The 23539-nt window shown below is 41.5% G+C and overlaps 5 protein-coding genes across 8 annotated transcripts; 3 read left to right on the top strand and 2 right to left on the bottom strand.

Annotated features, from left to right (window-relative positions):
• The first annotated feature begins 340 nt into the window (after positions 1-340).
• Positions 341-12713, top strand: LOC109481988 (centrosomal protein of 89 kDa-like). 4 transcript variants are annotated; one of them, XM_019784611.1, is made up of 23 exons: positions 341-446; positions 1510-1814; positions 2595-2796; positions 3130-3180; positions 4102-4218; positions 4839-4980; positions 5547-5627; positions 6078-6299; positions 7106-7279; positions 7460-7605; positions 7815-7871; positions 8025-8108; positions 8389-8501; positions 8731-8846; positions 9102-9282; positions 9547-9610; positions 9818-9921; positions 10290-10389; positions 10520-10561; positions 10696-10785; positions 10966-11012; positions 11163-11285; positions 11602-12713. In XM_019784611.1, exons 1-23 carry the CDS (start codon positions 396-398, stop codon positions 11765-11767), a joined length of 2778 nt encoding a protein of 925 aa, XP_019640170.1. In that variant the 5' UTR covers positions 341-395; the 3' UTR covers positions 11768-12713. The 4 variants fall into 4 exon arrangements, with proteins under 4 accessions (XP_019640170.1, XP_019640171.1, XP_019640172.1 ...); XM_019784612.1 differs by lacking the exon at positions 3130-3180; XM_019784613.1 differs by lacking the exon at positions 5547-5627.
• Positions 12714-13593: 880 nt separating this feature from the next.
• LOC109482054 (intraflagellar transport protein 27 homolog) lies at positions 13594-15339 on the bottom strand. The gene is made up of 3 exons (XM_019784707.1): positions 15131-15339; positions 14490-14716; positions 13594-14168 (listed from the first exon to the last, which is right to left on the bottom strand). The coding sequence occupies exons 1-3, from the start codon at positions 15197-15199 to the stop codon at positions 13901-13903; spliced, it is 564 nt and encodes a 187-aa protein (XP_019640266.1). The 5' UTR covers positions 15200-15339; the 3' UTR covers positions 13594-13900.
• A 4-nt stretch (positions 15340-15343) lies between these two features.
• Positions 15344-17885, top strand: LOC109482042 (glutathione S-transferase omega-1-like). The gene is made up of 5 exons (XM_019784695.1): positions 15344-15487; positions 15633-15741; positions 16165-16390; positions 16603-16958; positions 17221-17885. The coding sequence occupies exons 1-5, from the start codon at positions 15385-15387 to the stop codon at positions 17237-17239; spliced, it is 813 nt and encodes a 270-aa protein (XP_019640254.1). The 5' UTR covers positions 15344-15384; the 3' UTR covers positions 17240-17885.
• Positions 17886-18188: 303 nt separating this feature from the next.
• On the top strand, positions 18189-21993 carry LOC109482048 (glutathione S-transferase omega-1-like). The gene is made up of 5 exons (XM_019784699.1): positions 18189-18286; positions 19536-19644; positions 20107-20329; positions 20746-20874; positions 21134-21993. Exons 1-5 carry the CDS (start codon positions 18259-18261, stop codon positions 21362-21364), a joined length of 720 nt encoding a protein of 239 aa, XP_019640258.1. The 5' UTR covers positions 18189-18258; the 3' UTR covers positions 21365-21993.
• Positions 21994-22601: 608 nt separating this feature from the next.
• Positions 22602-23526, bottom strand: LOC109481946. Its single transcript, XM_019784562.1, has 2 exons — positions 23379-23526; positions 22602-23185 (listed from the first exon to the last, which is right to left on the bottom strand). Exons 1-2 carry the CDS (start codon positions 23524-23526, stop codon positions 22602-22604), a joined length of 732 nt encoding a protein of 243 aa, XP_019640121.1.
• Between the last annotated feature and the right edge of the window lie 13 nt (positions 23527-23539).

Below are 23539 nucleotides of genomic sequence, written 5' to 3'. Positions count from 1 at the left end.
CTATTTCATTTGAACTAGACACAACATGACACTGACACTAGACTCTCCAAGTCTAGACAACTTGTGCACATTGATTGATGACACACCATGACAGGAGACAAAACCTGAAACCTAGAGTAGAGGCCAACTTCATCTATGCTGCCAAATTGGATAATGCTACTGTCTTTAGGCCACCGGAGATCATTAGTTCAGCTACTGCATATGGTTTCTCCTGCTAATAATTGAAGCCATATCTTGTGGGTATAATTGTCACCGCCGATCTATTTCTAGCCCGCCCAGTCTGATCCAATAAATCACCATCTAGTTGTATTGTCATTTAACACCCGTTGCCATAGCAACTAATTAGCTTCGTTGGGCATGCGCCAAGCCCGCATGTTCCATACGGGCGTTTCAACATGGCGGGCGGGAAGGACAAGAAGAAAGGGAAGGGGAAAGGGGGCGGCATGGTAAGTCTGGAAGAAATATGTCTCTTTAAATACCAATTAACGGTAGCGGAAGCAATGCAGCTGGCCTTGTCCGTTGTTTGTTTGAATGCCCAAGGCCGGTGACTCGCTCCAGATGGATGGAGATTTGATTGTTTCCAGACCCGCGTTTTCTCCGTTGGGAGTGTTTGGGAAAGGCACCGGGGCAAGCGAAACGACCTCTTTTAACTGACACATGTGGAAACGATTTCTCGCTAGGTCTGGTTTCTTCTTACACGCGTAGATTTCCGCAAGTGTAGAGAGATTTTGGGGGAGGGTGGTAGGTTGCGACGCCCAAGGACAAGGGTCGTTGGTGAAATCTACACAAGGCGTCAACCGTCGCGTGGGCCGGCCCTTTGTTTTTGTTTTGAATTCCACGGCTGCCAGCTGACGCTGCGACAGTTGTGTCTCATACGTACGTAAGTGTGTAGCTGGTGAGTTATGCCACGTGTGTGATCAAGAGTTGGCCAACGTTGGTGCATACTACTACTAGTACCTATTAACAGTCTCACTGCAGCTGAAACTCGAATGACCATAATAATGTAGTGGTGGGGAGGGGGGCATGTACATGAACATGTATTGTTTTCTTACTACATACTGATATTTATTTAGTAAGCAATGACTATGCCATTAAGATACAAGTACTTCTTCTATTATATAAAGCACAGGGAATAGATATAGACGAGTGAATGTTTTGAACGGTAAAGGTAAAGCTATTATATTATTATCATCATAGCCCATCAATGTAATTTAATTTTTGAATCATTTATAATACTAACTGATACCAAGAACATTATAATATATGACCTTGCTGATTATGCTGACACCATCATAGTAGATAAGAAGACATCCCCTGTGTGCCCTTGCTGATAAACACATTTTAAACATATTGTCTAGTATAATAAGATATTCACAGATTTAATATACGCAGAACCTCATTGAAGAGGATAGATTGAACTGGTATATGATACTACAGTACAAATAACAATTTTTGATATGTATCTAAGTCTTTATGTATAATGCTGAAAATGAACTCCTTTATCCCCAGAGCCACATTGCCTCCTCCCTGATCCCTGTAACTGCCTTTGCCGCCGTCCCGCGCTCCCCTCCTCCGCCCAAGGAGCCGCCCAAACCTCCGTCCGCGCTCGCCACCGCTCTCCTCAACGCCAGCTTCACCGGGTCAAAGGTCGGGCTCCCGTACGCGGACGCCAGTCCTGATGGCACGTTGAGGAGCACGTTCCGGCTGGACCAGAGCGGGCACAGCTTCCGCAGCATGGACCGTGGGAGCCTGGAGGATGAGATGAGTGATGTGGACAGTGAGATGTACTCAGATGAACTGGAGATGGAGGATGGGTCAGTAACTCAATCTATCAATTATCAGTCAATAACTCAATCAGTCAATCAAGTGGTTTAACCAGAAAAACAAACACGAACTTTGTCGCCATTGGCATCTTGTACTGTACACATGTACATCGCTTTCCCAATTAGGTAGATACTATAGACACTACTTACTATAGACAGTGTCAACTCAAGTGCAAATGAAACACAGTATAATTTACTGTGTAATTTCTATAATGTACCCTATTGAATTTTAGTTTTACATGATTGTCTCACCTTCAAAGCCAGGCTTTTATTTCTCAATTAGAAGTTTAGAACGGTTCAACCAAATTGTTCAGCTTTCAGTTTGCACAGATGTATTCACTCTGTCACCATGGACCTGCTGGTCTGGACCATTGGTTGTGACAGCAATGCCAGCACTTTTAAACAAAATGTGACAGTATGATGGAGTATCTTGTAGTAAACAAACTCAGTTCCCAGGCTCTCTTAAACCATTCCTATCTCATGAATCAGTCACGATCTATCTAAGTAGAAAGCCAACAACATGGCTACAAAGCATACTACCGGTAGAGTCCCCAAAGCAGTTGGAAGAATTTGTGGTTTTCTGAGATCACATCTTCCAATGTAGGACTGGTTTATTGCCCAATAATTATGTTTTAACTTTAAAGTTTTACATATTTCTAAAGGTTACTGTTTATACTTATATTAGTGATCTTTCTCTCTCGCTAGCTAGAAAAGTCCTAGTAGTCAAAGACATTGGAGATAATGTGTACATGGCCCCAATCCTACCTACAGGTATGCCACTGTGCCGCCGGACAGGGACAACAGACTGGGGACCCTGTCTGACCGGGACAGGATGCCCACGCCCCCCAGCACCCCGCCGGAGAGAGACACGGGTCCGGCTGCCGTTGCACCGCTGTACCACCAGCTGGACAGGGAGGCTGAACTCAGGGAACAAGGAGATCCCTTGTACAGCAAGCCTAGGAAAGGTGGAAAGGTAAGGCCACACAAATTTGATTTGTTGGTTCTCTGATTTTTTTCAGAAAAAATATGAAGCGACAGGGTGAAAAAAATGATAAAAACAGACCTAGGAATCGTATGCTAGCCCCAAATGCTATAATTTGAGCCAACATTGCTTCCGTCATAATTGTTACTTATTTTACTAATCTTTCTTTAATATATTTGCTGAGGAGTTATTTTTGTTTGCTGTTGTAGCTTACGCGTGATATTAATACTACATTGTATATCTACTGTATACATGTATATAGTGCTAGAAGTAGTAAGATTTGTGTTGCCCTACTGACCCACTGTGTGCTGCTGTGCCCAACAGGGAAGAACAGACATCCCAGTTCAGCCACAAGCCGGTGTTGACGAGTTCCTGGTACTAACCATAGTTATTCTACCTGTCGTTCATGTTATCCTTGTCTGTACTCTTTTTCCTGTGTGGTGTCTTCCCACTTTAACTCAGCTTGGACTGCAACTCCTTTCCTAATGTTGAAGATGAGACACACAAAAGTAGAATTCAAACCTGTCTCTGTTGTGTTATGTTGAGTCATTTCATTTTGAAAAAAAATTACATCATGTCTCCCTTGAATGGAAATGGTTTGGTCCAGTTCATAACACCATATCCTGTTGAAATGAATAAACAGGTTCAACATAAATATTTCAGTTGCTGTTGACATGCCAGCTGGGGAATTTTCCTTCTTGCCAAGTATTAACTGTACTTTCTCTCTCTGATTCTGTACCAGCCTGGGACATAAGGACTTTTACTTTCTATATTAATTATTGTGATGATAAGTAATACCTGGTATCCCTACTGATATAGAGCAGACTAATGCATGCTTTCTGTCGTACATGTAGCAGCTGAAATAGTTAAAACTTGTTAAGACAAGGTAAGCATTCAGAGTTTGTCTGTGACAGCCAGGGCTCAAAATACTTTTTTCTGCAAAATTTTCTGAAAATTACCAGTACCAGACAAATTGTACCTGCACCACTCAGAGTTTAGGAAGTATGGATCATAATAAAAACTGTTTAGAAGCCATTGCCATTATTTCTTATTAACAGTCAATGCAGCAAATAAAACTCCACACCTATGCATAATATATATAGGTGTGGAGTTTTTATGTAAACCCAGTACATGGATCAATGCAGGTAGACATCAGCACAGCTCCAATTTTACCTGCACTAAGGTGCATACATGTATGTACCCAGTATTTCAAGCCCCGTCAGCTTGTTGTGTATGACTGCTTTAATTTAACCAGAAAGTTTGTCTCACGAACAGTTGTATCGATCCATTCCACAGAGTGATGACAGTGAACTGACAGCTGTGAGCAGCCCGGCCAGCAGTATGGCATCTAAGACAAGGAAAGGGAAGGGGAGTAAGAAGGGCAGTAAGGGAAGCAAGAAGGTGGATCCACAGGTGTGTGCAAATTGACAAATTTGGGGATCACCAGTCAAAGTGGATTCAAACCCACTTCCACTCTGACTTTTGATCCAAGACTAGAGTTGATATATGACGTCAGTGTTTTCATCAGAATTTTCTCAGAGCATAGGGGTCAGATACAGAAGGACAACTTCACAGTGCAAAGTATTGAGTGCAAAGTGCAAAGTATTGAGTCCCAAATGCATGACCACAGTATTCTCCCAAAAACATTTTAAAATTCGTAACCTTCTGAGACTTTTTTTAAAGGAAAAATTTTGTTAAGTTATGTTTTCCCTCTGTAATAACTTCATTCTAAATTCAAATTCCAATTTTTTCAAAGATTTGAAAGGGTCACAGGGTTCTTCACAACATAGGAGGTTGAAATTACAGTATATGGGCCCTATGCACAAACGGCATTGTGAGAACACTGGACATAATTCTTTGTAGAATTTCCCAATATCCATGCTAATTCTCATATAGTACAAAGAAATGGTAGTGATTTCTTAGAAGCTGTATAAAATGACAAGATTGCATGTACAATGTTTATCAGTACCAAGGTGCACTATAATCATTTAAGCTATTATGCCATAATTTTATTTTTGCTGTCATGGTTACAGATGGCACAGATGGTGGTTGCGGATTTGCACACAGCCCCAAAGCAGGGACGACAACGCTCACGGAAAGTGTCGTCTCCAGAACTACCCGCCAAGGACATGGGCCGGGGGACCTTCTTCACACAGCCTGATGAGGAGGTTTCAGGTAATTCACAACATTTACTCAGGTTAACTCTTCAGGAGTTTACATTTTGAGAGAAACTGTACAAGGTTATGTGACATTATTTCAAGTGCTACTCATACATGTACATACATGCTCATACAGAAGAATGATAATACATTGTTAAAATAGATTCATATTTTAAGTCACAGTTGCAGTTGCTATTTTTTCTGTTTCACTTAACATTTACGTGAAAACTCCAGGAACCAATAAAAAAAATATCAGCCTACTGTAGACTTTAAAGTTACCTGTAAAGCCAAATAGATATACTCCAAGTGTTAGTCTAACATGTACTATATATTGATGTGTTCTGGGCTTGAAGCTTCTTCTTTATGGCATTTTCTCTTGACGTGTTTTAGTAGATGATGAATTTGGAAATTTTCTTGCAGCAGGGATTCTGTCAATCACAATGCCAACACTACTGATTTCCAACTTGTCTTGAGTGCTTGTCTTCAACAGTCTTCCTAAACTATCTAGTACATTCCTCTGACCTGTTCTAGTGTACACTGTCCATTAGTTGCCTTTGTTGCACTTCTCGTTGCATCCTCTAGGGGGCTCTCTTCAGAATCGCACTTCCTCTGAGGAATTACTGAGCAACTATACTGAAAAGTTGGAACGAAAGTTAGCGAACAGTAAGTGGGTTTGCAGAATTGGTCGTGGTGTGGGTTTGGTGTGACAAAGTTTTGGAGTGCTGCCATAATAAAGAATCATACATTTTCCCCATCTTTTTGTCCCCACTAACTCATTCATTTTTTTTTTTTGGTTACATCTTGTGTGAAATGGTATATTACATGTACATGTGTACCAGGTGGCATTCTTCCGACTCTAGTGGTAACACTGACTCCATAGTATTAGAATAAAGTGGTACCATTGCAATTTTCTTTTGAGCGTATAACTTATTATAAGTGGTAAATTTCAGAGAAACATGAATTTACAAATCATACATATGCGACTCACTACTAACAGACCATCTTGAAGACTTTTGGTGTGTTGTGGTGGTTTGAATGTTTCATAAACTCCCAGCCATAGACATAGAATGACAGTTGATGTGGCACCCAACACTACATTATTTTGGTCATCAGGTGATGATCAGAACCAGCTGGAGCAGGCCCCGCCCCCGGGTCGGAGGTCAGCCCAGGCCCAGCGTCCCGGCAGCAGCACCCAGGAGCTCCGCAGACAGAACGAGCAGTTGCTACGGCAACAGCAGGAGATCCAGGACAGGCTGGAGAACCAGCAGAGGGAGCAGAGGAAGTTCTTCGACAGACTTCAGACCAACGGGTCACAGAGACAGGACATTTCCCAGAGTGAGTCTAAACACTTGGTCCCATTGGTCTCCTAGCAGATCTTTTGAAGGCAGCAAAGCAGTATCAAATTGGCCAGGAAGTTACCATTTGTGAGACAGTTACTATTTAAAAGAAGATGCTAGTACAAAAAAGAAAGCCTGGTACAAATGCCTAAAAAGACGTCAAAAATAAGCTGAAGCCTATTTTTTAACCTCTGCTTGGACAGTATTGTCTTATTGTTTATCTTAGAGTTAGACAATGCTTGGTAGGTCTTGAGGTGTCTGGGTGCCACATGTTGACGTGTCAGCTGCCATGTGTTGACGAGTCTTGCACAGCTTAAGTGAGAGTAATGTCTGCCAAAGCCGGAAACTTAGAGCTGGCTGGTAGTTCACTTCAAGAAGGAGTTAGTACCGAAAATGACCTACGGGTAAAACCAAAAATGTCCTGAAGTCACATCTTGAGACAAGACGATTTTCATAATGAGAGTTTGATTACATGCATTGACCTGAGTTGGAGGAATGGGCACCCTCTTAAAATAAACAAAGTCAAAGGACTTTAAGAAGCTTGGCCTACTAGATTACTACAGTATGTGTTATGTTGAACGGGATACCCAAATATTCTGAAGATTTTCTCAAACTGTTTCAAATACTCCTTACTATTTTGTGCTGGTTGTGTGCCAAGACCTTGAAGTAGCTCATGAAGTTTTCATTTGTTGGCAATGCCCAGGGGCAGAGCCTTTGTTGTAGTATCCAGAATATTTTGTTGTTTTGCCACATAAAATTGCCTAGGATACCTAAGTTAACAGTTGCTGTGTTTCTTCTGCCCAGTGGAGAATGCTGAGCTGAGGGAAACCCTGACCCAGCTGGAGGACCAGCTCCATGCAGCCGAGCAGCACAACCAGAAACTACAGGTGGAGAAACAGGCTGTCATGGAGGTCAACGACAAACTGCACGCTGAGAACCACTCCCTCAGGAACCTCTCCAAATCACTGCAGGAACAGGGTAACTCAACAACGCCTTTGCCTTTTCAAAACCAAGGCACAATTGTTACATTCTGCAGTTACAGTTTTAAAATAAAGGTCACCTATTTATCACTGAATTGGCCTGTTTACCTCGCACAAACAGTTTGATATTGTGTGAAAAAGGTAGAAAATCTCATAACAGTCCGTGTATTTGTTGCAGCCCCAGAGGCAGGACAGTTGGCCCTTATAAAGCAGCAGGCAGAGGAGGTTGTCCATGAGAACGATGCACTCAAGAGAACTGTTCACAGACTCAACGTAGAGCTGAGCAGATATCAGGCCAAGTACAGACCCCCCTCCCCACAAAGGGTAAGTCTGGCAGTCACAATAAAATTATAGTACAGCTTCATTTCCTTGCACAACAGACATCTTTTTGTCAGTTTAACATTAGTTTACCCGGTATTGTAAAAATGTATGATGCATGGAACTGTAGTATGACTTCTTGTAATGTAATGTTGTATGCAGCACTAGTACAATAGTTTTGATAGCTCCTTACAATAAGCTACATTCTCTTGTAGGAAGAAGGGAAGGATGCCAGAGGCTTGCCAACTAGAGGGCCCATCCCACCCTGGCTGGTTAGTATGTACTGTGTCTTCTAATAACAAGCAGCTAGCTTTCTAGTCTATTTGTTCATTCTATTCACTTTATACAGATATCAAGATACCATTTTATGTGTAATGATGGGCACAGACTTGTGTGTAGCTGAATCGAGTTGTTTTCTGTCCCAGGTTGACACTAAGTACCTGTCCCCCCTGCTGCTGGCTTATGATGACAGGTTACAGGAGAGAGATGCAGCCCTACACAGATACGAGGTACAGTATCAATATAAACTTGTTATACTGACTTACCGATGAGGCTTTTGACAAGTTATAAAGTTTACATGTAGAAAGATAGAAGAAAATTTAACTATAGTACAAACAACACGTCATACAGTGGACATGGAAAAAATTGCTTCATTTTTTGGCATGTTCAATAAGTGAGTAGGGAAGTAGAAGATGTTGTTTTAAACAGAAGCATGACAGTATTGTTCCTTGACTGATTCGACATTGTCTTTTGACATACAAATGTGTAGAATGATTTTTCTTTCCTCAGGAGGAGCTGAATGACTTTAAGACCCGTGTTGAGGAGATCCTGGCTGAGAACCAGGCCCTCCACAAACAGCTGCACGACTCTGACGCCTCCGTACCAGTCAACATGGACGAGTGGTAGGTAGACATCCTAAATGCATCTTTCTCTCCAAATTTGGGACGCATTTTGGAATGCTTTTGTTGAGGACTTTATGTTTATGAATTTGTTAGGACTGCAATCATGTAACCTGTATCTTTGTTATTAACATATTTTGTCTGACCCTTATCTCTTCCCTTGTGATCTCAAGCTGAAACAAACAAATGAGGCCTTGTCAGCCATATTAAAAGTGTACCTTATCATATATAGGTACCGGCTACAGGAGCAGGCCAGGTCAGTCCTGGAGGAGAACCAGGTCCTTCTACAGCAGCTGGAGGTACAACAGGAGAAGGGAGCAGACACACACAGGAGACACATACAGGAGGGTGAGTAGGACAGGAAACTGGGACAGGCATGCCCATAGGAATGGAGGTTCCAAAGAACCACCACGTATGCTCAAAGGTCTGTTTTTTAATGTCCAAGATTTGGTTTGGCGCCTGTGGCTCTCGCTGGTTCGAGTAAAAGAATAAGAGTAGGAGAAAGAGTTACCTATAAATCATATTAAATGTAATATCTTTATTACATACATATATAAGTACTGCACATTTGTTAGGAATAAGTTGGCTGATTTTTTCCCCCAGTGTCCAAGTTGTCCAAGAGACTGATGCAGGTGGAGTCGGAGAAGGGTGAGGCGGAGTCGCAGCTGTCGCAGCTGAAGGGCAAGTTCAACCAGCTGCGGCGCAGGTACGAGCACCTGGAGGAGGAGAGCCAGCAGCAGATGCCCATCCAGAGACACGCTGAGGAGGTGGCAGAGTTTAAGAAGTAAGTCTTAGCAATCATCATCGTCATAGCTTTTTGCTGTACCTGTCCAGCCAGTCCCATGCTGTTTCCTTGGCCTCTAAAAGGTCTGTGTCCATGTAAATAGGTCCAAGCCTGCAGTCTTAGCACTCTTAGGTGTAGAATACGTTTAATGAGTTAGGCTAAATGCAAATGACATGGATAAAAGAACAGTGAAACATGATAAATCTACTCAATAAATGGTTATTGTCTGGAACTATGTCTGAGATCTTCTGAATCATTTTTCAGCACACTCCAAGACATGAGACACAAACAGGAAGGAGATATGGAAAATGTTCTATCTAGACTACAGGTAAGGGTCATTTCTTAGTACATAATTACCCCTTTCAGATCATAATGATAACAATAATTAAGAATATTGTTAAACCCCCATTATGGATAATCTTAAACATTTTTAGAGAAATTTCTGTTGTGCAGAACCAGAAGGTGAATGAAAGTGTTGTAACAAGGTTATCCAATCATTTTTAAAGAAAATCAGCATCTCATCTTGTTCCATCAGTCCGTCCAGACAGAGAAGAAGAGCCTTGCCATCCAGAACACTGACCTGCAGGCCAACAACAAACAGCTAGAGGGCGAGATTCAGGCCTTGGGGAAAGCTCTGAGGTGAGTGGACCATGATAAGAGAAGGAGAATTATTGGTATATATTCTGTATCTATATAGCCAGTATAACTGCCCCTCGGCGTAACACACCAGCTTCGCAGGCATGTGGTGCAGCGGCAGCTGGCTATGTTACACCAAATGACTTGTTACACCTAACCTTTGAACATCTAACTCTAAAAATTGTTTAAAGTTATCCAGTGATCCAGTTTTTGAGGTTTAGGAGTTTGCATTAGTGTATATTGATCTTTTCCCGACTGAAAGAAAGGCTCAGAGTTTTGAGACATCATCATCATCTATTGGCCTCAGATGTATTTAAGATTTGATCTGCATGTATCTGCATCAATAATAACTCAAATGTTCCTGATTCCAGGAAAGCCCAACAGAAACTGGTGCTGATGCAGAGGCAGGTGGAGTTTGCAGTGGCAAAGGAGGCCGACGCCCAACATTACCTGTCCAGTGTGCTGAAAGTGGTCAGTGTTGTATGGATCCAAAATATACTTTGTTGTGTCAACTCTAGGTGTCAACATTATATTAAAGAACTGAAGTTTCTTTCGCTGTATCATGTTCCTTTATTGAAATTTAATTCTTTTTTTTTTTCAGGCTGAGCAAACGGTCCATGAAAGGGACTCCTTAGCAAAAATTGTAAGTAGCAACAGCAAGTTACATCACTTAACATCAACAGAGCATGACTGCAGCAAAAGGCAGTGCTGTATTTCTTTTGTAGATTGCTATGTGGTGCTGCTACTGATGTTATGCTGTTTTCTTCCATCCTGTAGGCTCAGGCCCAACAGGAGCAGGCCCAGAGAGCAGTTGACCAGGTGCTGCAGGAAAAATTCACCATGGGGAGACTAGAGGAGAGAATGAAGGTCAGGACACAGAGTGTCAGTTTTAGACTTTAAACTGCACTTATTCTCTGTAGTACAATGTATAACCAAAACCAACTTGCCATTCTTGCATGATATAGAAATATTATAAACATATGTTGCTGAAGACCTGACAACTGAGCCAAGGTGTTTCACAGTATTTCCTCTTTCTCTGTCCAACAGCAATACAAGTCCAAAACAACGGACAAGCTTGGTTCTGTACTAGACAGGTAAGTTGCAGACTGAATAATAATGGGGATTGGTACTGACAATTCGTTGTCAAACTTTATATGAAATGGATGTCGTTCAAATTGTGATAATTTTCTGCTTCGCAAAAGCAGCTACAGTCTAAGACAATCTGCCTCTGTGTCTCTCTGTAGGTTACGTGAACAGACGGATGATTTTAACAGCCAGCGCCAGGAGTACCAGCGGGAAATCCGACACCTTCAGCAGCTGCTACAGGACAAACAGGATCAGGTGGACTCCATCATAGCTGACAAAAAGTATGCCTTAACTTTTGTCTCATCTTAACAACTTGTACAAGTTTCTGACCATGGAATACTAGTATCATTCTGTCATATTGCAAATCTTTTACAACATATGTGAACAACGGCCACTCTTCATCCACTGAATCTTTTTAGAAGTTGTAAATTTTTTACTTGCGAACCAAGTTAAATATATGTTTGTGAAGAGTTAGTCATCCAGGGTAGAAAACTTGACTATGAAATTCTTATCCAGCTGAAAAGTCTAAGGCACTAAATTATTTATTAAAGCGAGAGAAAAATGGTGCCTGATTGAATATTACAATTTCCCCTCCAGGCGTCTGGACAGGCAGCTGGAGACGGTGTGGCAGACAGCCACAGCCGACAACAGAAGGATGAGGGAAACTCTCAAGCCTTCATCACGCAAGAAAAACAGAGACTTCGAGGCAGCTTTTGGATCAGACTCAGATCATCACCTGTTGTCGTCTGAAAGTGACAGATGAAACAGTTTCCCTCAAATCTACAGCAACTTAGCAACTTTCCAGTTTTGGGACTAGATCAATTCTACTTACAGTTTTGCAGTTTTCACCAAATATTGGGGTTGTGGGCAGAAAAAAAGAAGAGAAACTGAATGTACCTTGTCTCAGGAACTGTTTTGGTCTGTGGGATGTAGTGTACTTAATAGTAACATTTATGTTCATTCCAAAGTGCTTCAATATGTCGTCAGTGTTTGGAAATGTGTCGACTTCACTGTGCAAATAGAACTGTGTTGATGTCCATTGCTATAGAGTTGAAGTCTTGCCAACATCAATTAAAGTCACATCTTTCATAGTCTTGCCAGACATTACAGCTATAGCAAGTGGCAAAAATATGTGCCGGAAGTGCAAGCTCTAAAGACATTTCCATGACCATAATGATGAATAGAAACCAATTCAGCTGCCAAATGAAGCCAAAATGGTAAAATATAAAGTCTCTTTGTAATGAACTATTATAGTCAGTGAATGTTTTCAATCCTCATTTTTATTGAAAGTTTTGGATTGTCAATATATACCGGTATTTAGAATTGTATCCCCTTTTAAGGACAAGAGTTTGTATCTGTAGGCAGCTATTAGAATTGTAAATGTAAGACATTCCAAAAAATTAACTCCTAAGACTTTTAATTGAAATCAATCAAATGAGTGGTAAATGCAATCATTTATTCAAGATGATGTATTATTAGTGTTCTTTCAAGTATTGCAAGTCTATTATTTGAAGTATAAAGTTGCAATACATCTTGTTCATCCAATTACTTCCTGATAGACACCTGTATGTCAAAGCACATTTGTGTATATGAAATTACATGTAGTTTAGTTTGTAAGTCCTGATGACAATCTTGATTGTCAAACCAAGTGATTTTTTTTCACTGTGTGCAGGTTCACACTTGATTATTAGTAAAGCCACATTTGTGATCCGAAAGTTTTCCATTCCAGCCATACAATTTCCATGTTTGTATTTTGTATAGAGGAGATTTTGTGGGATGTAAGGCGTTTTGCCAATAATCCATTTCTATCGTCCATGTTACTAGCACAGTGTAAATTTTAATTTACACTTAAAAGCTTAAAAGCTCCTCTTTGCTTGTAAAAAGACAAAAGTGAAATTTAGCCTTCATCACATTTTCTTCCAGTTCTATAAGTTACGGTGTAATTTAAGTTCTATTTTTAATGCTGCTGATGGTTAAATAGGTCCATATTTCATTTCATTCTCTTAAACCAGGCAAATACCGTGAAATATAAATTATGTTACATTTCCTGCTTAGCATGTATGACCGTATACACTTCTGTGTATTCAGCTATTTATGCGTGTTGTGTAAAAATAGGTGTGTGACACCATCTATCTTAGTTGTAGTATTTGTTCACCATACATGACATAAACATATATTTACTATGCAACACCCTATGTACATGTATTTTGCTGCTTATAAGTTAATAATAATCACTGTATTTTTTTTTACCCGAATTGTTGAATGTTGTGAATCTCATGTAACAGATTTTGAAGTGCAAATTCTGCTGTTTTGATGTATTTTTTCCTCATAGACATTAGTTACATATACATGTGTTACATGGAAGGGCAATGAAAGGACAATGTCTTCACTGTCTTGTGACTGTAAATTTTCAAAATTCTCCAGAACAGTTTGATTAAAGTCAGACTCCATATTTTATGGACTGTTGTTGACTTCTAGACATCTTTTGTTTGTTGTATTTTTCTAAAATAATATTTGGGATCTCCAAGAAATGTGATCCATAAAGTTAACTTCCTGTGCCTCAAGTATGTCAAAAAGACAAGTCTGCAATGCAAGAGTATTATCATCTTTAATCTTATCAAGAATATTTACACATTGAAAGTGGAATGTTAGTGTTCAAACTTCTTCATGCCAAGTAGAGGCTAGACTTCTACATGTACCACGTGCACAAAAGTATCTGCAAAGCACTTTTTTAAGTATCATGACATTTCTTCCTAACTAAATTTTTGCACACAAATATACAATAAGATTTCAATTTGAAAGTTTCAACTTTTCTCCTTTGTACTATTTCATCAATTTGAATTATTTTCTGATTTGACTCAGAATGTAACTGTACAAATCTAGTCTCTAAAACAGTTTACATTGCCATGCTTGAGATAGCCTCAGCTTTCATCTGATACATTTTGTAAAACTCTTGTGCTAGGTAGTAAAACGGAGCCTCTACGTTCTGTTGTTCCTTGGCCGAGCACTCAAAGTACTCCAGACCGTGGGAAGAGGCGAATTCCGTGGGGAACTTCGGCGTGACCGTTCTCCGCTGCTCTAGGTCGAGTTTGTTGCCAATCAGGACGCCGGGTAGAACAATTTCTGGCTTCTGGGAGCGAATCCTTTCCAGCCATTTGGAGCAACTAGGGACAAAAACAGGCCAGTGTTACAATAATTGTTTTAAACTACATGTATTAGGATTCAGATTCTGAATCAACTAAAAAATGCCCATATTTGGGTCCAAAAGGTTTTTACCCTTTATCCCTCTTAATACATTGGTTTGATAAGAAGGTTAACATTGTTTGACTTTTAACAAACCTGGTATGTTGACCTCATGGCAACTATCATAGCTTTAGGGGTTATCAGACAATGCCTAGGTCTGTTTTTTTTTTTGCCCATCACTTCATATTTTTTCTGAAAAAATCCGAGAACCAACAAATCAAGTGGCCTAAACATAAACACACCTGTGAAACGATGGTTCGCTGGTGAGGTCGAACACTAGGCACACGACAGACGGGTGGTCCCAGTTCTTCTTCACGTGGTCGTAGAAGATCTCCTTCCCCGCAGAGTCGAAGATCAGCAGCTCCACGGTGTCGTTGGTGTCGGGGATGATGACAGACTTCACACACACCTCCACACCTTCTGTCATGGTGTAACTCTTGGGGAAGTGGGACCCATCACTGTGGAACGTCTGTTGTAAACAGGGCAGTCATGAGGTACAGAGCTCAAATTCTATGGTGTTAACGGATAGATATGGCAACTAGAAATCAGACATCTTAAACTCATATCAATCACCAAAGAGACTTGGGTAAACCAAGGAGGTCTATGGTCTATATATTTCCTTGGCTAGAAATACTGTATATGTATATTATCTATATAACTTGTTATAATTTTGAGGTTCTGTACAGTTTTGGAAAGTTCTATTAAAAATATCAACAACAACTGCAAGATATGATTCTATACTTTGTCAAACTTGACCGATATCTATCATCTCCTCTGTGTCACAAGCAAAGGTCTCATCATGGCTGAAATCACCATGGTTACCAGGCAAGCTTTTTGGGGGAGGGGGGCAAGAGCCGTGTCACAACAACACAACGGAACTAACCTGAACTAGCGCGCTTTTCCCCACTGTCGAATCACCTGCCACGATACACTTAGCTCGGAGTACGACCATTCTTTCAGTCCGTCGATACTTTCCGCGAAAATCTATTCAAATCTTGAGTAAACGCGTCCGAAAGTCGCCGACACGACCGAACCTCCCGCCACAAAATTTCTCAGCCAGGAATGTCGCCAGCGCGCAGGTCGCGTGACCCATGAGGTCAAAGTTAGGGGTCATTGACCGAAAGACTGCGAACACACATGTTTGTCAGTAAGTTCAGAGTCCCGGTTAGACTTAGTGTAGTTTGCACTAGATATTCACAAACTGTGGCAAATATGCAGTCCGAAAGGGCCATGAAGAGAGGTAGGTTGCAGTTTAGGGAAAGACAAGTTACAAAATTGCATATGTTTTGTTTTTGAGTGGTCACTGTCACTGGCAGGTCATAACAAGTTGAATTTCATCTCTTCTTAAAATTTGATGATAAATTTTGTGATGTCTGTCTTTCCAGGCTCCACCTGCCCCCCTCCCCCCGGACCAGGCAAACTCCGTCTGTACAGTATGAGGTTCTGTCCGTACGCACAGCGGACACGTCTGTTCCTGGCCGCCAAGGGAATTGAGTGAGTCACCAAAATACAAGCGAACTTGACTATGCTGCAGTGCAAACCATGGTTCCTGAAATCAGGCCTTACAGTATACATTATCTTATGCTGAAATATAGCAACCAGGGGTATTATAACTCATCAAAGCACTAAGTGTATTCCGGTAGATTTCACCCTCCGTTATGTATATTCCAGTGTATTCCGGTAAATAGGTAGACCAATCTGACATAATGTCACATGATCTGACATAATGTCACACGTCCAGTAGAGTAGATATTGTAGCATTGTTTCCACACTTTAGTTAATTAATTAATCCGTAGGTGATCCATTATCGACCTAGGTATCCAGTTAGATACTTCATTAGACAGTGGGTATAATTTGTGTGACTGTCTTTCTTGTCAATCTTCCTGAAATCTTTCTCTATTTTCCTGACTTGACTAGACATGAGACCATCAACATAAACCTGAAATATAAGCCGAAGTGGTTTGTGATTGAGAAGAATCCGGTAGGCAAGGTACCTGTATTGGAGAAAGATGGAGAGATTGTGTTCGAGTCTCTGGTCTGTAACAAGTACCTGGATCACATCTACCCAGAAAACTGTCTCACTCCAAGTGACCCCATGGAAAAGATGCAACAGAATATGCTTCTGTCAGTTTTTGATCAAATGGTAAGTTTGTTTGTTTGTTTGTTTACTATTTCATTTCATCAGGGGAAGCGTATCGCCTACTAGCATTTTTGAAAGGTTCATATGATAACTTGATAGTCATACAAAACCAAAGTAACTTATTAGTAGAAAAAATATACCTACTTAACACACTGAATTTCCTTTATGTGTATATGTTCCTTTATATGTTTTTATTTTCTTGACACAAACTTCAGGTCATCGGCCAATTCTACAGCTATCTCAAGGCAAGTCACGAGGATGAGTTTTCAGCTGTGTCCAAGAAGCTTGGGTTCGGCCTGCAGCACCTTGAAAAAGCCCTGACACAGCCGTTCTTTGGCGGCAGCCGACCCGGCGCTCTAGACTACAACATGTGGCCGTGGTTCGAGCGTTTCTGCATGATGCCGAACCGTTCGGAGGAGTTGTCGGTGAGGAGAGTGCCGCGGCTGACGGCGTGGATGGAGCGCATGTTTGAGGAGCCGGCAGTCAAGGCCTGCCACATGTCTCCTGAGCTGTACGCTCAGTTTGGGAAGACTTTCAGGGAGGGAAACCCTGACTATGATGCAGGCTTGGAGTAAGAATCTGCTTTTTTCCAGCTTTCTGTAATATCGAACCATGTTTGTCAAGGTCTGGTTAGTAGAAACTCAAAAACTCATAAAGTTACAGTTTTATCTCCCATTTTTAAATGTTGCAGAAATCTATACCCATCAAGAATTTTTATTTTGCAACAATACACATGAAAGTAACAACATTCTGCTAACATAACATACATTGCATTCGAATCAAGCAATCTTGCTTCATTAAGCTGTATTTCTTTCTTTTTTTTGTGATTGCAGGAGATGGTCTTCCTTGTGAATTGGTAGCACCCACCAGTCTCAGCCAGCCTGAAGTATACTAGCCATTGAAGTCTTCCCTATACTACTTTATAGCTGCTCTCTGCCATATTGATCTGAGTTACCAAACATATTTGTCAAGCCCTTGTTACTGCTCTGCAACCTTTTAATGTTTCCTGGTAGTGAATTATGTCAATATAAAATGTATGTGAATATTAGTCATGTTATTGATCTCTTCTATTTCCAGAAACCAGTTATTTATAATTAGTGTATTCATATAATGAAAATTTGTACAGCATTTAAATGAGCATTGTATGGGCATTTGATTTTCAGACTTTTTTTTAATGAGAATGACTCCTTCTCATGAAGATGTGATGTTATGATCCTATTTATTTAAACATTACTTTTTAGAACAATGAATAGATATTTAGATCTATTTAGATTAGGATATACATGCTAGATAATATTTTCTTATTACTAGTACCTAAACCAATAATGCCTAATATTAGGACTCCCTGTATGTGCTTGACATTTGTACATACATGTACAGTACTGTATATAACAACCAAGTGATTGATTAAAGCTATATGAAAGTTGATCACATTGCAGGTTGGTATTTATTGTTGTATTCAATTCAACGAGGCATTGTGTGTCAGATGTTAAAATGGAATGATTGTCACATTTTCAAAGTTTCTTTGCTAATGAGAATTAAACTGTTCTCCAACTGAAGAAAATTCAAGAACAAACAGTTCTATTTTGCCAACTCAGATGAACTTTCATGCTAGTTTCTTTGTTAATAATTGACTTATAAATGCTAAATTCCAATGCCAGACAGACGCGACAAGCCAGCACTGTCTCCTTGGAGATTTCAGACAGTGAAAGGGACTGAATGGGTCAGAGTCCACACGGTCGATAGCCTGAAAAGTTCAAAGGTCACACGCGGTTTGCTGAGTCATACAACAGGTGTTCAGTAACGCGCTCAGTCGTGAAGACATCGTCTGTCCGCTTTGCCGTCTTAAGATCGCCGCACCTGCTGAAGTCATGCCGTCTCAAAAGGCCATGAAGACGGGTGAGTTTGTGTAGGTGACTTTAAGTCTCAAAACCAGATCTTTTTGTGGCTGCAATACAGTATCTGCAAGACAGTGCCAAATTGGCCCGTATAAGAAGATACCGGTACAAAAAAGACAGCCCGATAAAAACACCTAAAAACACGTCAAAAATTAGCCGAATCCTAAACTTCGAATGGAATCTTTAGTAGTTAAGTCTGTCTGGCCTTCTTTATGTTGACCAAATTTCCGTGATTCTATAGTGAAAATTTGCTTACAGAAAGGATTGCGGTTATGTGAGGGTTGTTAGAGGGCCTGCAAGCCCTTTTTCGTAAGGCGTAATCAGGCCGTTTTAGACTTCGTAATTCGTAGGCAGCCTCCGCAAAAATCAACGTAATTCGTAATTGGACATTAGCCGCAAATCGTAAAGTCGTAATCAGCTCTGAGACTTTAACGTAATTCGTAATAGGCGGCGAAAATTTTGCGTAATTCGTAATCACTACCCCCCCTTGCAGGCCCTCTTGTTAAGGGTTAGCCTGGGTGCCACCCTATTTGCATACCGGGTTAGTAGGTTAGGGTCAGATGTGAAAGAAAAATTTAATTTACAGCGGGGGAAAATTCTTCTTGACAGGATTTAGCTCGAGCGAAAAAAAACCTTAAACTACTACTTGGCAAGACATGGTTCTTCAGGTGTTCAAGTTGTGGCTGTTGTGTAACACCGCATGCAATTAAGGCTATCACGTTGCATAATTGCGTAGTGTAAACTTGGTGTCAAGATCACACGCCTTTTGTACTTTGGCATTGAGCCAAACATAAGCTTGGCTGCCATGGTATGGAAAGTCGGCTAAACCGGTGTCCGTGGGCTGACATAAAGTGATCAAGCAGTTTCCTAAACTGGAGCTAACTCTTTGAAACAAGGTGGAAATATCAAGGCCCCTTCTAAAACGTGCACCATGTGACTTTAAGCAGCAGTCTGAAAAAAAGTTTCAAAGCAGCGTTTGGAAAATTGTCGTACTACCAATGATTGATGATCCTTGTTTCAAATGTTTGAGTATAATCCCCCTTCCGTATTTTTAGTGGCTAGTACCTCTTTTCTGCAGGGAAAGAAATGGTTTAGGCTATTCATGGAAATGCAGGCGTGCCGTGTTTTTTATTATGAACTTCAAGCATGCAAGATATCGCAAGAGGAGGAGGATGTATTTACATGATTTTGTGGTTTTGGTTTACTTGGTTGAAGACAAACATAGTAATATGCAATTTATGCCCTTTCAGGCTCCGCCTGCCCCCCTCCTCCTGAAAAAGGCAAACTCCGTCTGTACAGTATGCGACTTTGTCCGTACGCACAGCGGACACGTCTGTTCCTGGCCGCCAAGGGAATAGAGTGAGTCACCAATTATTTGTAACTCACGGTAGATTTTGTGCTAGACAAATCACAACAATGTGAACACGTGGATAGTTTTAGATAATGTAGAAAAAAGTATAAAGAGCCATAGATGATGTTCTGTAAAATTTAAACTACAGTCCTTCAGTTGAAGGTTTTCTTTCAAAACGACTCCACAATCTTGCACGTATTCAAAGATTATTTGGACTTCTTCAGCGTCACTAAAACGACGCGGCGTCATTATTATTATAAGAATGACATTTTTTATTGACACTGAGAGTGACGGATGTCACTCGAAACTGTCTGAACGTAATCTCCGTAATTTATCCAGTAGTAGGGTTTAAATGAGTATCTATCTCTTGAATATTGTTTACCTAGATGTATAACCTTCATCAACGTAATCGCACATAGATTGCATTGTTGAATCCAATTTATAATGAAACTTTTTTTCGATATTCCAAGGTTCGAAACCATCAACATTCACCTGAAGGAGAAACCGGAGTGGCTGTTTGAGAAGACCCCGATCGGTAAGGTCCCCGTGCTGGAGAAGGACGGAGATATCGTGTACGAGTCTCTGGTCTGTAACGAGTACCTGGACGGGATCTACCCTGACAAATGCATCACTCCCAGCGACCCTCTGGAGAAGGCACGACAGAGCATGGTTCTGGCCCTGTGGGATGCAAAGGTGTGTTTTGCAAGCTGACAAGGCTGCTGCTATCAATGCTACCAGAAATGTCTAATTTCCTTAGCCACTCAAATAGTAACACGTAATTATAGTACATGTATCTGCTGTATTCTGTATCAAATCTGTATCATTTTCCCATCAATTTCTGCTTGAAGAGTTCAAAGTTCTAACCTGGAATCCAGACTGCCAGGACCGTGGACTTACGCAGGCTAGACCTTCAGCACCAAGGCCAGCGTGCACCGGAGGGAATTTTGTCTTAGCCTCTCAATCAAAGCAAGAAACTCAGTGAATTGAAGCTCTTTGATCAAATTTACGGCGTTACTACTGATTCTTTCTCAAATTCAACAAAAATCCGGTGAAATGGTACGGTGTTGCCTGGTACATAACAGCCTACATCCTGATTATTCCCACCACAGGTGATCGGTTTCTACTACAAGTTGGTGACGGCGAAGGAAGACGAGCGTGAAGCGCTGACCAAACAGTTTCTGGACGGCCTGGAGTACATCGAGAACGCGCTGGCAAAACCGTTCTTCTCCGGCGACAAGGTCTGTTTGTTCTGTTTGTTTTATTTCCATATAAAAAGTAAAATGAGCATGAAGTCAAATTATCATGAACATATACAAACGGAGAGTACTAGTAGTATGAGCATAACAAATGAGGATATGCGGGGGGAAGATAAACAAAGGTTTAATTAACGTACGAAGCATAAACAAATAAATAAGAATGCAACTGTAAAAAAATATTACACATAAGGCAACGAAATGCAATCTTATGCCGAAAAATAACGAAAATGCTATATTTAAGGTGGGCGCCCTGGACTACAACCTGTGGCCGTGGTTCGAGCGGGTCTGCATGCTGAAGGGCCGCGGCGTCGAGCTGTCCGTGGACAAGTTCCCCAAGCTGACGGCGTGGATGGAGCGCATGATGGAGCAGCCGGCAGTCAAGGCCTGCTACTTCCCGCCGGAAATTCACCATGAGTTCGGGAAGTCCTGGATGGCAGGCAGCCCCGACTACGACGTTGGCTTGGAGGAATGAACACATTGCACTAGCCTCCTTCGCAGAAGTGTGAGGCGGCGGCGGTGATATTTTTTTTTCGGTGAGCAAGGCGAGCTATGCCGCAGAGGGACGGTTTTGTCGCCGAGGGATTTTGCCGGGGAGAGACGGTCGCCGAGTGCAAGCAGACCTGTTAGGCGGCGAAACCGCCTCTCGCGTCGCTCCCCAAGAAAATGAATAACGCCACCGCCTTACAAGTCCGCGAAAGAGGCTAATATGTCGCACGGTGCCGACTGTCATGCATCCCTCTCAACTGAAAAACTTAATTTTCAAAGGCAGAAGCAAAATCTGCCATATGTGATATCAAGGTGATTTTAAACCTCCTTGGTTATATCTAATATGCTGCTGCTATTGAACTCCAAAGATTGAATGTTGCAGTAATGATTACATTATATTGTTGTTAATTACAAACTTACGTCTGAATCTTTTAACCAGTTTTTAGACTGGAAGCTTTGAATCCTTCTCCCATTTTCTTTGAAAACGTGTGATTTGAATGTAAAGATATAAATGTTTGAACATTGACAAAGATCATGATGTTTCATAAGACATGGATTGCAGTTATGTGGACTATGTAAATCTAATTCAATTGAAAATAAATGTGTTCTATGTGATACAGGTTTACATGCTTTATTGAAAAACACGACAGAGAAAAAAATTCCCTGGAGACTCCGAGTGATTGTCATACTTAATATTTTAGGTCATTTATGTTTTACAACTTGACCATCAATACAGACAAAACAATAATGATTTACAAAAACACAACTCACATCTTTCGCACATATATTTGTGCTTTTCAATGGCTCAGTATAAATAGAGTATATTGCCATAGAATATATTGCCATAGTAGTTTTTTTTTAATAAACAAGATGTTCAGACGTATAAAAATAGATATTGGTGGTGGTAGTAATAATATTGCAATGACTTGATACATGGTATAGTACTGGTATTATTCCATGCGAATGGTTTAAAAAGTCATCAAATTCATTTTGATAAAACTTCAACCTGCTCCTAGATGACTCTTTTTTCCCTTCTGAATGGTTCCTGCCAATTAAGTGACATAACATTTGTGAGCCATGAGGATGTTTTTTTTCTCATTGATATATAAAAATAGATATACTTACTTCTATATGAAAATATATTATTTCTTAAAAGGCCTTATTGGCCTAATACAATGATTTCAGGACATTCTTAAAAAGTCCCAACTTGTTTCGGATGGACCTTACACCCTCTCCTGGTTGTCCAGCCACATCGTGAGTTCGCTAGCTACCTGAGAAAGCAGCCTCCTGGTCTGAAAGTCCTGGTACTGGCGGTAGGAGCTGCAGAAGGTGACGTCGCTGGGAGTGACGCCCTTCTGGCAGGCCGACAGCTTCTTGCCGTCGGGCGACTCCCACGGGCAAGGGTCGTCGGGGATGTAGTTGATCAGGACCCGCTCTCCTGCGACCACGTCTCGGTAGATGCGCGCCACTCTAGACAGGCGGGGATCGCGGTACGTAACTGGCGGTGGACCCGCTGGTGCCTTTCTCTTCGGCTGGGGTCGGCAGTTGCCTTCGACCTCGTCAGCTTTCCTCTTCTGTCGCTCCCGACGGGCATTCGATGCACCAGCAGTCGTCTTCTCAGACGCTGACCGCTTGGCTCTGCGGGAAGAGCTAGCGGCTCGACGGACAGCCCGACCGCGGCTGTGACCGGCCGTGCCTTTCACGTCGCCTTCCCCCTGATGGGCAACAGTCGCCTCTCGGGGCGTCGCCACAGAGTCACGGCGATCATCGGTACGCCCAGTGGTCTCAGCAATCTGGGAAGCGGTTGCTAGGGAGACAAAATGGATAAAGTCGGACGAGTTGGACGATAACGGTAACTTCAGATGAGACAATAGAATCATACATACTTAGAAAGGTAGTTAAGCGGAAATAAATGGATCAGTGGGGAACGTGGGAGATGATATTGTGAAATTACCTCAGTGTCCGAATGTTAGTGACTGTGAACGTCACGCATGACTAACCATGACTCTCGGTGTGATCCACTTCCACACCGACTGGTTCAGCAAACCAGGACGCCATGACGCTCCAGATGCCAGGACGCTCCTGACAGACAGACGATCTCTCCTTCCTGCCATCACCCTGGCCTACAAGATGCGTCTTTGTCTCCATTTCTCCGGGAAAT

Source organism: Branchiostoma belcheri, unplaced genomic scaffold, assembly GCF_001625305.1.
Source record: "Branchiostoma belcheri isolate BF01 breed outbred unplaced genomic scaffold, Haploidv18h27 scaffold59, whole genome shotgun sequence".
Lineage (NCBI taxonomy): Eukaryota > Metazoa > Chordata > Leptocardii > Amphioxiformes > Branchiostomatidae > Branchiostoma > Branchiostoma belcheri.
Note: the sequence above shows the minus strand (reverse complement) of the source record. Positions and strands in the feature narration are given on the sequence as shown.

What these genes read in the sequence shown, in the direction of transcription:
- LOC109482042 (XM_019784695.1), top strand. Translation starts at nt 15,385, where the DNA reads ATGTTTGTCAGTAAGTTCAGAGTCCCGGTTAGACTTAGTGTAGTTTGC. An exon ending in CTGGCCGCCAAGGGAATTGA is followed by an intron (nt 15,742 to 16,164) that starts GTGAGTCACCAA and finishes TGACTTGACTAG; the next exon opens with ACATGAGACCATCAACATAA. An exon ending in TGTCAGTTTTTGATCAAATG is followed by an intron (nt 16,391 to 16,602) that starts GTAAGTTTGTTT and finishes CACAAACTTCAG; the next exon opens with GTCATCGGCCAATTCTACAG.
- LOC109482054 (XM_019784707.1), bottom strand. Translation starts at nt 15,199, where the DNA reads ATGGTCGTACTCCGAGCTAAGTGTATCGTGGCAGGTGATTCGACAGTG. An exon ending in GGAAAAGCGCGCTAGTTCAG is followed by an intron (nt 14,717 to 15,130) that starts GTTAGTTCCGTT and finishes TGTTTACAACAG; the next exon opens with ACGTTCCACAGTGATGGGTC. An exon ending in AGCGAACCATCGTTTCACAG is followed by an intron (nt 14,169 to 14,489) that starts GTGTGTTTATGT and finishes TTTTGTCCCTAG; the next exon opens with TTGCTCCAAATGGCTGGAAA.
- LOC109481946 (XM_019784562.1), bottom strand. Translation starts at nt 23,526, where the DNA reads ATGGAGACAAAGACGCATCTTGTAGGCCAGGGTGATGGCAGGAAGGAG. An exon ending in GGATCACACCGAGAGTCATG is followed by an intron (nt 23,186 to 23,378) that starts GTTAGTCATGCG and finishes TTGTCTCCCTAG; the next exon opens with CAACCGCTTCCCAGATTGCT.
- LOC109481988 (XM_019784611.1), top strand. Translation starts at nt 396, where the DNA reads ATGGCGGGCGGGAAGGACAAGAAGAAAGGGAAGGGGAAAGGGGGCGGC. An exon ending in GCCTGATGAGGAGGTTTCAG is followed by an intron (nt 4,981 to 5,546) that starts GTAATTCACAAC and finishes TGCATCCTCTAG; the next exon opens with GGGGCTCTCTTCAGAATCGC. An exon ending in CTTGGTTCTGTACTAGACAG is followed by an intron (nt 11,013 to 11,162) that starts GTAAGTTGCAGA and finishes GTCTCTCTGTAG; the next exon opens with GTTACGTGAACAGACGGATG.
- LOC109482048 (XM_019784699.1), top strand. Translation starts at nt 18,259, where the DNA reads ATGCCGTCTCAAAAGGCCATGAAGACGG. An exon ending in TCAAAAGGCCATGAAGACGG is followed by an intron (nt 18,287 to 19,535) that starts GTGAGTTTGTGT and finishes ATGCCCTTTCAG; the next exon opens with GCTCCGCCTGCCCCCCTCCT. An exon ending in CGTTCTTCTCCGGCGACAAG is followed by an intron (nt 20,875 to 21,133) that starts GTCTGTTTGTTC and finishes GCTATATTTAAG; the next exon opens with GTGGGCGCCCTGGACTACAA.